The 12,305-nt window shown below is 47.1% G+C and overlaps 1 protein-coding gene across 2 annotated transcripts in view; it reads left to right on the forward strand.

Moving 5' to 3' along the window:
* Positions 1-11,664: 11,664 nt before the first annotated feature.
* The window catches only part of gpsm1b (G protein signaling modulator 1b), a 248,614-nt gene continuing 247,973 nt past the window's right edge, over positions 11,665-12,305 (forward strand). Inside the window, exon 1 of one of the 2 annotated variants that reach the window (XM_051931592.1) lies at positions 11,665-11,857. In XM_051931592.1, the coding sequence (XP_051787552.1) occupies positions 11,799-11,857 (59 nt within the window). In that variant the 5' untranslated portion in view covers positions 11,665-11,798. The remainder of the gene's footprint in view (positions 11,858-12,305) is intronic. The other variant, XM_051931590.1, reaches the window with a different exon arrangement.

A 12,305-nucleotide genomic window follows, 5' to 3' on the forward strand; every position in this document is an offset into this window, starting at 1 on the left:
CAGCGCTAATTAGTCCCATGATGGGAGGGGCCAGTGCTTTACTGGGCTCTTGTTTTTCTTTATTTGCCTTTTGTTTGAAGGTTTGGATCGTTGTGCCCGTGCCCTGCTTTACTGGCACGTTTGTTAGGGCTGCTGCCAGACAAGTCCAGCATTCGGGTTCAATTCAAGCATCGAATTCTTTTCTTTGTGGAGTTGGCGTGTTTTACATGTGCCTCCCACATCTGGAGGAATATCTCTGACAAAATGACATAAATAAAATAAATACGAAAATAAATAAAAGTTCTGGGAAATGAGAGGAGGAGGAGTTTAGGAGCCCACATTGACGCACCCACCACATGACAAACCACCTCAGGATCCCAGGTTAGGACCCGAGTGCAGCCATGTGACGGGGGACACCTCAGCACCACACCAGTTCAGATGGAGTGGAACAGTGGGAGGTTTTTTATGGTGGCTGGAGTCCCAATTCTGCCACCAACCCCCAAGGTTTTTCCCTGCAGACTGGAGGGCCTACACGCAGGGCTGGATGCAGAGTAACGTCATACCCGGGACGGTAGCAATTGCAGGTTAAGGTGTAGCGAGTTCCTCTTAAAGTATGATGAGGAGCACGGCACACACGAAAATCTCCTACTGTTAGGAAAAACTAATATCAGGAACGGAACCAGACAGAACCTTAGCCCCAATTTGATCCCCTCGGCTGGAGATGACCTTTATGTATTTATAAAAGGAAATAAACACCCAAACAATTAAATTATTTAAACAAACAAGAATATATATTATAAATCAATCAAACTATAAACACCCCTTAAGCAGTCCTCCCCAAAACCATAAGAACTAAACAAACACTAATTAATATTCCCTCCTCATTGAACCCTTCTATAATACACTCCCCAGAAAATGGTGAAACAGAAAAGAAAGAAAGAAAGAAAGAAAGAAAGAAAGAAAGAAAGAAAGAAAGAAAGAAAGAAAGAAAGAAAAGGAAATATCACCTATCTACTGACAGCACAAATAGATTCACAGCCCAGACATATATATATATACAAATATATACAAATACAAATTATACACACACACTCTCCACACGTTCCCCAGTCCCTTTTATAATAACTTTATTTTAAGTCTATAATCCAAACGGCCCTGGAAGTCCACCAAAAAGTCCAGCGTACAAGTCAGATATGTTCCAGTGACTCGCTATACTGTATATATATGTAAAAGAAGCGATCTCACTGGCATGGCGACGACTCTTTTGTTGAAGGCCGCTTCACCCGGGTGTATTGGCGTTAACGCCCGCATCAAACAATGCTAAGTAAAGCCAAGTGCGCCAAAGATCATTCATGGTTAGCCAGCCATCCTTTTCTAACCAGGGATCAAAGAAAGAAAGAAAGAAAGAAAGAAAGAAAGAGTAAAGGGTGCACAAAAAGAAAGAAAGAAAGAAAGAAAGAAAGAAAGAAAGAAAGAAAGAAAGAAAGAAAGAAAGAAAGAAAGAAAGAAAGAAAGAAAGAAAGAAAATGAAATGGGGATGAGTACAGGGTTCAAAGAAAGAAAATGAAATGAGGATGAGTAAAGGGATCAAAGAAAGAAAGAAAGAAAATGAAATGGGGATGAGTAAAGGGATCAAAAAAAGAAAATGAAATGAGGATGAGTAAAGGGATCAAAGAAAGAAAGAAAGAAAGAAAATGAAATGAGGATGAGTAAAGTGATCAAAGAAAGAAAATGAAATGGGGATGAGTAAAGGGATGAAAGAAAGAAAGAAAGAAAGAAAGAAAGAAAGAAAGAAAGAAAGAAAGAAAGAAAATAAATGGGGATGAGTAAAGGGTTTAAAGAAAGAAAGACAGAAAGAAAGAAAAAAGGGAAGAGTAAAGGGTGCACAAAAAGAAAGAAAGAAAGAAAGAAAGAAAGAAAGAAAGAAAGAAAGAAAATGAAATGGGGATGAGTAAAGGGATCAAAGAAAGAAAATGAAATGAGGATGAGTAAAGGGATCAAAGAAAGAAAGAAAATGAAATGAGGATGAGTAAAGGGATCAAAGAAAAAAGAAAATGAAATGGGGATGAGTAAAGGGATTAAAGAAAAAAGAAAGAAAGAAAAAGAAAAAAAATGGGGATGAGTAAAGGGATCAAAGAAAGAAAATGAAATGGGGATGAGTAAAGGGATCAAAGAAAGAAAGAAAGAAAGAAAGAAAAAGAAAGAAAGAAAATGAAACGGAGATGAGTAAAGAGATCAAAAAAAGAAAGAGAAGAGTTGTGTTGTGTTCCGTTTCTGCCAGTTTTTGAACCTTTGTGTAAGGTGTTAGTGAAAATAAATCTTTTTATTATACCGGGAGTTGCATTTGGGATTTTGGGTGCTGCAACACCCCCTAGTGGTCACAATGCTTATTTGCATCTTTCTTTGTCTTTGCGATTGTCTGTTTATCAATGCCTTTGTTATGTGTCTTGTGTTTTGAGTGTGGTCTCCCAAAAGGCCTATAAGCTGCAAGCTTAAGAGTGAATGGTAACGGAAAAGAAGAAGCAAGATATGCCAGCTATCTCACGCAAGGGGCAGAAGTTAGCTAGGTTAAGTGGCAGTGATGGTTTTCCATATTTAATTTAGATACAGAAGATGTCTTGGGGATAAAATCCTTTTATTCTGAAGCTACGCACAAAGACATGCTCACACTTCGTACTTAGTCGGAACGAGGTCAGGTCAGGTTGAGGAGCCTGCACCGGTACAGCTCGTTGCCACACTCACCACACAATGAAACAATTTGGGATCCTGGTTGGCAACGCGGTCCAGTCCCACCTTCTGGAAATGACCCTCTATCTGCCACAGCCAGGTGTTACGTAGGTGTCCCTTTGGCCTGGTCCAGCCACTCGGGTCCTCAACAATGAGGATCACCCTTGGTGAATGGCGCCACATGGCCGTAGTGCCATAACTGACTCACCTGTTCCAAAGACTCCCCCCCCCCCGCAGACGTCTTCATGCAGTGAAAGGTAAAGCAACACGTCACCTAAACAGTTTTTTTTTTTCTATGTGCAGCTATTCTTGCTAATCAGGTCTGAGCTTCTACTCAGTATCTATGTATCCCTGCACACCGGACTCAGGTTAGGTCAGGTTGGTGGGGTACAGCATGGTGCTGCCCCCTCCAAACGACAAAGCAGCTTGAAATCCCAGTTGGCAACCCCCCAGGCAGGCACGCAGTCCAGTCCCACCCTCTATCTGCCGCAGCCAGGTGTTACGTGGGAGTCACCTTGGCCTGGTCCAGCCACTCGGGTCCTCAACAATGAGAGTCCTGCGAGTTGATCCCCCTCGGGTAATGTCGCCCCATGGCTGTAGAGCCGTAAGTGACGCTCCCTCACAGTGCAGGTCATGTGCCTCATTCGGGACTCCATGAGCGACACAAAGTCAAACCAGCGGGACCCAAGGACCCTCTGATGAGACCCAGGAGTCCGGCCTTCATCTGAGGTCACTGGATAGCAAACAGGGAGCAGTGGTGTGTGTGTGTGTGTGTGTGTGTGTGTGTGTGTGTGTGGCGCTCCCAATTATCTTTGCAAAAGGATGAAGTTGAGAATGAGGAAGAAAAAAAAAAGAATACCCGCACGGGTCACATGTCAGCCAATAGCATTCATGGGAGAGCACAGCCTAACCTGTTTGCGAGGGGCGAGGGCGGGTGTTTTTTTTCGGTCTTGAATGTTTTTCCACCATGCTGCTCTTCTTATTGTGCCCACTTTGATGAAAGGCGAAAGGAAGAGGGACGGAGGGGCAGTTGTTGCAGTGTCTCCTCGGTGATTCAGGAGTGACATTTGACTTGACTTTTCTCACCAGGGCACACACTTCTCTGTGTTTCTAATTCAAGAACAGCCAACCTGGTATTCTTGTTTTTCCAGTGTCCCCACCCAGACACTTTCCTCTAATAAATGCGAGTCAATCCTGTAGCTTCTTTGTTAAGACTGTGGCGGACGGCCGGGACCCATCCCTGGCCGGGACTCCCCTTTGACACTGGATCCGGGGGAGCAGCCAAGGGGTGCACACTACGTCCCCACGGAATGCTTGGTGGGCATCAGGGCCACAATCTTGGAACACCAGAGCTCATCTCTGTTAGGCTCCGTGGCCACCACCAGGGGGAGCTGTACAGCTTCCTGAGCCCATGTGGGCTGTGATGGAGCCACACCTGGAAGTGCAGCCTGAATTAGGTTAATTATCACCTGAAGAACTTCTGGGTGGGCTATAAGAGGAGCCGGCAGCCCCTACGTGAGGCGCCAGAGTCGGGAGGAGGAGGACGAAGCTGCCTGTGAGGAGTGGAGGAGGAAGAAGAAGATTTTTGATTTTTTTTTTGTGTGGTGCTTTGTGGGACTGTGCTGTAGCTGAGGGACACGGGGAAGACGTGACCCCCCCCCCCCAGTTTTTTTTTTACCTGTGCCTCCGTTGCCAGTCTGTGTCAGGTCAGGCGCCCATATAGCGCCTTTCACAAGACGTTCTCATTTATGACATGCCTTAGGGTCACAGACATGGTCACCAAGTGCCCCACCACCACCATTGCCTCACCCGTATAACACTCCTCATTTTGTTTTTTTTCTGTTGTGGCACAGGAAGGTGAAACGAGTTGCTCGTGGTCACAGTGTGTCAGTAGTGGGATTCAGAATTCTAAAAAACAAATTGGAAACGGAACTCATGCCAACTAATGATTGCCTGGCACAGCGGTGACCACACTTTAAACCAGTCTAACATGGGTTAGCGAAGTGACCGCACCTCAAACATGTGTGAGCGCCAGGGGGTGCTGTCGCCCTGTTCAACCCAACAGACACAGGATCAAAGCACGAAGAAGCTCTTTTAATCGTTTTAATCGTTTTTTTGAAGCACCACAGCCACCATAAAGAAGTAAACAAGCAAGAAATCCACACAAATCTCTCCTCCCAGCAAGCTCTGTCCTACTACCTCCCAACTCCACCAGTTGGGTCTCCACCAGTCCTTGACCTGGAAGTCTTTTTCCGTCCACGTGACTCGTCAGCACTTCCGGGTCAGATGGAGAACTTGTTGTTTCTTCAACCCGGAAATACTTCTGTGCTATGGAAACAGTAGGGACTCCCCAGTCTCCCTGCAGCATCTCCTGGTGGCACCCACAGTACCCAGCAGGGCTGTGTTGCCAAACTCCAAGTCCCATAGTGCCCTGCGGGCATCTGGGGCACTGCTGCCATCTATCGTCCTGGGGGAGGCAGTGTCCCTGATAAGCTTCCTTCCCTCATCCTTCCGTTGCTGGGGCGTCCCGGCCGGGATATGTTAGAAATCAAGTGTCTCCTGCCAAGTGCTAGTATCGTGTAGGAGTGACTCTCTGTTATCTTACTGTTAGAAATGAAACTCATGCTGCCCAGTGATTGCATGGCATGGCAGAGACCACACTCTGGACTCTGCTTGAACCAGTTGTGAAGGATGGCATGGGTGGTTTGGCATCTCGGCCACATTAAACCCTGTACCCTGAATCTGTCTGGTGGCTGGCACCATGTGCCAACATGGATGGGCTGGCATTCTGGCGGAGTGGGACAGAAGACCCCTTCCAGTATAATGGAAGGACAGGGGGAGACAACCCGTCAAGACTGTATGAGATACACTAGGTTTCAGCCTGCCTGGACTGGTGCACCCATGCGCATGCCCGCGGGGCATACTGGGAACCGTAGTCCGATTGGACAGCCCTGCAGGATTCCATGGGTACCATCAACACCAGGGAGGGCAGTAGAGAGGGAGACAATGTCCTAGCGCCAGATGTACTCCCGGGTCCAGGATCAAAGAGGCCGTCACAACTCATTTGGGGAGTTGGAGTCGGGAGGTGGTGGGTAAGGCTTGCCTGGTGGTCAGGTCAGTTTGGGGAGCAGTAACAGACCATGCAAGGTTGCCCAAACTTTTGCATGCCACTGTACAACTACCTTATGCAGTTTTGTTATCTGGTCCTGGTGATTTCTTAGATTGCAGCCTGTTTAATCCAAGCAATTCTTCTCCCTCTACAATTTCCAAGTCACTCAGTACCTCCTGTCACACACGTGCGATTAGGAGGCAGCTAAAGGGCTTAAGTAACGGTAATACTATGCCAGGCCAGGGTGTGGCAGAATGTGCTGACTGTCTCTTTCAGTCTCTTGTAGACCATTCTTGGGAAATCCCATCGGGATCCGGCACCACTGATGACGACACTTCCGGTTCCACTGATGACGACACTTCCGGTTCCACTGATGACGACACTTCCGGTCTCGAAGACTTCACTTCCGGTTCCGGCCTGGACGACCTCATTTCCTCTCCCTACCTTTAAAACCGCCATCTTACCTCCACTTGATCAGTTCTGTTTTGGACTCTGTCTTGTAAATATCTCAACCTTTTTTCAAACCTTTTGCAGCCAGGAACATGTTATACGGGTGGCTGCCCCAAACCTTTGTGACTGTCTGGTGTCGATTTTGTTGCATTCCTTAGTTGTCCCTGTTACTTTTTGAAGGTTAATTATCGACTTCTTCACACATATAAACGTCAATCAAAGACTTTATCTTGTGATGCCTTTCTGTGTCTGCCGTCAGGCTCAGAGACTCCCTGCTAGATCGAAGTAAGTCTTAGTTGAGAAGGTGCTCTTTGCTATCTAATGGCTCCTTCCTTTCCGTCACACTCTGCACCACCAGTACACCTGCTGTTTATGCCATCTACTAAAATTGGGGAGCATTCACTGGTACAGCGCGCTGCCACACCCACCACATGACGAAACATCCTGTTTGGATATATGAAAAATAACAAGCTAGCCTTCCTAGACTGTGAAATTTCCATCGTCAACAGGGGACATTTGAAAGTGGATGTGTACCGTAAACCCACACATACGGACCAGTATCTAAGGTTTGACTCTCACCATCCACTAGAGCACAAACTAGGTGTCATTAGGACTCTACAACACAGAGCTAACCCCATTCCCACAGACTCAGAGGCCAGGGAAGCAGAAGAACACCACGTCAAAAAGGCCCTGAGTAAATGTGGATATCCCAGCTGGTCCTTTGTCAAAGCAGGGAGGACACCTAAAGAACACTCCAAGCGATTCATGAGAGAGGAAGGACATCCACTGCCTAAGCGAAAACCCTTAGTGATCCCGTATGTGTCAGGAGTATCGGAACAGCTGAGGCGCATTTTCTCGAAACACCAGGTCTCAGTGGCTTTCAAACCCCAAAACACGCTACGCCAAAGATTGGTCCATCCCAAGGATCGGGTCCCACGGCACAAACAGAGTAACATAGTTTACGCAGTTAAGTGCCAGGAGGAGTGCCGTGAATTGTACATCGGGGAAACCAAGCAGCCACTGGCTAAGCGCATGTCACAACACAGAAGAGCTTCCACGTCAGGCCAGGACTCCGCAGTCTATTTACATCTACAGGATAGTGGTCACTCCTTTAAAGATGAAGAGGTGCACATCCTGGACAGGGAGGAGCGCTGGTTTGAGAGAGGAATCAAGGAGGCCATTTACGTGAAAAAGGAACGACCATCTCTGAACAGAGGAGGGGGCCTAAGGGTACATCTGTCGCCATCTTACAATGCTGTGATTGCAGCCATTCCTCAACCCTCTATGAATGGTTCACACGTCTACTAATCAGTGGACAATTTGCATATCACTGATCAACTGGCCCTTTGTCAAAGGTGCTAGTCTCTGTGATTAAGCAAAGGTACTGTTTATAAGGTTGGGGAAACCTGCAGTCAATTGAGACTGAGGAAGAGACTTGGATAAGTCTCGAAATATTTCTCCCACTTAAAAACTTTGTCCAGATGAACAGAATCAAATTTCTAGGATTTCCTTACCTGGATTATTGAGCATGCATCGAGACATCCTGTTTGGCCACCCCCACCAGGCAGACACGTGGTTCAGTCCCACCATCTGGAAATGACCCTCTTTTTGCTGCAGCCAGGTGTTACATGGGCGTCCCCTTGGCCTGGTCCTTACATTCAACAATGAGCCGGATCACCCTCGGGTAATCGCGCCACATGGCCGAGGTGCCGTAACTGACTCTCCCTCACAATGCAGGTCATGTGCCTCATTCAGGACTCCGTGAGCAACACAAAGTCAAACCAGTCAAACCCAAGGATTCTCCAAAGAGACACCGAAGGAGTCCAGTCTTCATCTCAGGTCAACTGGATAGCCTCCATGACTCGCAAACAGGAAGCACCAGGACTCTAAAGACTTGGTCCTTTTGCATAGATATTGGGAGTGTCACACACCCCTTTCCAGCGACCTCATGATCCTCCATGCTCTCCCAATCCATCCACTGACTTCATAAGAAGAGTCAGCAGAGTCACATGAATGTCACCGCCGAGGTAAGTAAACCTCTCAATGACGAGGTCGACACTCTCTCCGCAAACAGACACACTGCTGATGGCCGTGCCCAAGAGGTCATTAAAGGCCTGGATCTTTGGTTTTCATCAGGACCCTCGCAAGCTCAGACACTCAGACTCCTCACTCAGAGCCTCCATTGACTTTGAGAAGATCACAGCATCATCAAGATCAGTGAATCTCTCTTCACCAACAGATGCCCCACAGCCACTGGACCCCCTGACCCTGCCCAACACTTAGTCCAGTGTTTCTCAACCTTTAAGTATTTGCGACCCGAGTTTTCATAACAGTTTTAATCGTGCCCCCCTAACATTTTTTTGAAAGGAGCCCACTAATACCAATTTGTTCTTTTTTAATTAATGATACAGTGCATCCAGAAAGTATTCACAGCCCATCACTTTTTCCACATTTTGTTATCTTACAGCCTTATTCCAAAATGGATTAAATTCATTTTTTTCCTCAGAATTCTACACACAACACCCCATAATGACAACGTGAAAAAAGTTTACTTGAGATTTTTGCAAATTTATTAAAAATAAAAAAATTGAGAACGCACATGTACATAAGTATTCACAGCCTTTGCCATGAAGCTCAAAATTGAGCTCAGGTGCATCCTGTTTCCCCTGATCATCCTTGAGATGTTTCTGCAGCTTCATTGGAGTCCACCTGTGGTCAATTCAGTTGACTGGACATGATTTGGAAAGGCACACACCTGTCTATAGAAGGTCCCACAGTTGACAGTTCATGTCAGAGCACAAACCAAGCATGAAGTCAAAGGAATTGTCTGTAGACCTCTGAGACAGGATTGTCTTGAGGCACAAATCTGGGGAAGGTTACAGAAAAATTTCTGCTGCTTTGAAGGTCCCAATGAGCACAGTGACCTCCATCATCCGTAAGTGGAAGAAGTTCGAAACCACCAGGACTCTTCCTAGAGCTGGCCGGCCATCTAAACTGAGTGATCGGGGGAGAGGGGCCTTAGTCAGGGAGGTGACCAAGAACCCAATGGTCACTCTGTCAGAGCTCCAGAGGTCCTCTGTTGAGAGGAAGAAGAACCTTCCAGAAGGACAACCATCTCTGCAGCAATCCACCAATCAGGCCTGTATGGTAGAGTGGCCAGACGGAAGCCACTCCTTAGTAAAAGGCACATGGCAGCCCGCCTGGAGTTTGCCAAAAGGCACCTGAAGGACTCTCAGACCATGAGAAAGAAAATTCTCTGGTCTGATGAGACAAAGATTGAACTCTTTGGTGTGAATGCCAGGCGTCACGTTTGGAGGAAACCAGGCACCGCTCATCAGCAGGCCAATACCATCCCTACAGTAAAGAATGGTGGTGGCAGCATCATTCTGTGGGGATGTTTTTCAGCGGCAGGAACTGGGAGACTAGTCAGGATAAAGAGAAAGATGACTGCAGCAACGTACAGAGACATCCTGGATGAAAACCTGCTCCAGAGCGCTCTTGACCTCAGACTGGGGCGATGGTTCATCTTTCAGCAGGACAACGACCCTAAGCACACAGCCAAGATATCAAAGGAGTGGCTTCAGGACAACTCTGTGAATGTCCTTGAGTGGCCCGGCCAGAGCCCACACTTGAATCTGATTGAACATCTCTGGAGAGATCTTAAAATGGCTGTGCACCGACGCTTCCCATCCAACCTGATGGAGCTTGAGAGGTGCTGCAAAGAGGAATGGGCGAAACTGGCCAAGGATAGGTGTGCCAAGCTTGTGGCATCATATTCAACAAGACTTGAGGCTGGAATTGCTGCCAAAGGGGCATCAACAAAGTATTGAGCAAAGGCTGTGAATACTTATGGACATGGGATATCTCAGTTTTTTTATTTTTAATAAATTTTCAAAAACCTCAAGTAATCTTTTTTCACGTTGTCATTATGGGGTGTTGTGTGTAGAATTGTGAGGAAAAAAATGAATTGAATCCATTATGGAATAAGGCTGTGACATAACAAAATGTGGGAAAAGTGATGCGCTGGGAATACTTTCCGGATGCACTGGTATATCATAGATGCATATTTTATTATACCTACTTAACTTTTATCGACATTTATCTAACTCTATATTTATTTTTCTAGTATCAGAATGTAGTTTAAGTTAATTTGTTTTGGTTTTAATAGATATATTTTTCAGATTTTTGATTCTTGTTTTCTTTTTTTCACATCTTCGTGCCCCCCTTTTTGTTACTTCACGCCCCCCTAGTGGGGGCCAACCCCACAGTTTGAGAACCACTGACTTAGTCCATGCAAGCATTGAACAGAGTAGGAGCAGAACACACCCCTGACGCACCCCAGAATCAACTGGGAAGAACACAGAGGGTCTGCCTCCACTCTGCACAGCACTCCCAGTCCCATTGTAAAAGGCGGCCCACTAGACTGCCTTTTAATCCTACTATCTCTTTATTTTTTTTTTACTCGGGGGCTTTGCCCCCTGCTCACTTTGCTCGAAAACCAACCCCCCGCCCCCCGATTGCCTGCGCTACGCACAGTTTTTAAGTTTTTAACACTATAGGGTGTGAGACTTGCCCGGACACCACAATTAATCTCTATCACAGTCCTTGGCCGCCTATCTCCTCCTGGGAGCTTCGCCCTGCTCCCACTCCTGACTCAAGCTCCCCGATTGTATGAAGGCGGCGCCTTTTATTCCTGCCCGGATGTGCTCCAGGTGGCTGGTGACAACCTTCCGGCAGCTTTGCACCGGAAGCACTCCGGGCATCCCTGGCAGGTTCATCCGCCATCTTGCCTGGTGTGGCGGAAGTGACAGTTCTCCTGGTCCCACAAGGCTTGAGGCGCCCTCTGGTGGTGGCCACGGGTCCCAACAGGCCAGAACCTCTTTGTTCCTCTCCTGTGGTCCTCTCCTAGTCCAGGGCAGTTGCCCCCTCGTGACCCGGACGCTATTCATGACCCTTTCCGGTCCTTCCAGGCATCCTGACCAGGTAAGAACCCCAGCAAACTGCCACAAGGGGGACGTAAAACTGTCTCTCTGAGAAAGTCACGTCTCGTCTCGTCCCAAGATTTTTTATATAATAGTGAGATATGAATTGTTGTTTTTTTGGGGTGAGTTGGGTTTTTCTTTGTTTGCTTTACTTTATTTGCTATTGTAAATGACATGTTGAGTATTGATTAATAAAGTTCAATTCAAAATTCAAACAAAATCTTTCTTTCTTTCTTTCTTTCTTTCTTTCTTTCTTTCTTTCTTTCCCAGCAGCAGCAGCAATCGGCCTGCCAGAAGAGCCAATCAGGACGCAATCTCCAGTAGAACGTGCCTCTGCCGCTTGGCCCCTCCTCAGTCTCCGCCTCCTTCACGCCCCGTGCTGACGTCACAGCTTTAGGCGGGCTCTGCCCGTATGGTTTATTTGCAGAATACATCACTTCCTCGGCAGCTGCCATCAGCGCAGATCTACTGAAAGAAAGTGGAGGAGGAGGAGGAGGAAGCAGCGGCGACACGGCAGGCAGGCTCACAGAAGGGGTAACTCTCAGCGTCTCATGGCTTTGTCTGCGAATGGTGCTGACCCGGATCCCACATGCAAACGACTGCATTCAAGGTAAGCACGAGGGTCTGTCGAGAGTATTGAGGCGGGGGAGTTAGGCTACCGGGAACAGTTAGGCAGCGTGCTGTCTGTCCGTTTCAGTAGCGGCTGGTTGGACTATCGAGTTTGTTTGTATTTCCACCCTGAAGGAGGAACTTGTAATTAAGCGTGCTTGTTGAGCAAAACGGGGTTCAAACGGTATTGGCAAGCAGGGGACGGCTGTCTTTTGGCGCAGCTACGGGCGGTGAGTTAGAATGAGAGCAGTAAAGTGCTTGACCCCTGATTGAACTGTTAAGAGCTTGAGGTCATCCGTGGAGTGTAGATAAAGAAATGGGAAAAAAAAAGAAAACGAAGGAGCTGTTTAACTGCGAGTTACACGAAGTGAGCTGTCATTCTGTACCTGTTGCTGGATGTTCGGTCCCCCGTGGTCACAGGGGTCTCAAGGGTGAACGCCACATGTTAA

This window comes from Erpetoichthys calabaricus, chromosome 9 (genome assembly GCF_900747795.2).
Source record: "Erpetoichthys calabaricus chromosome 9, fErpCal1.3, whole genome shotgun sequence".
In the NCBI taxonomy this organism is placed as follows: Eukaryota; Metazoa; Chordata; class Cladistia; order Polypteriformes; family Polypteridae; genus Erpetoichthys; species Erpetoichthys calabaricus.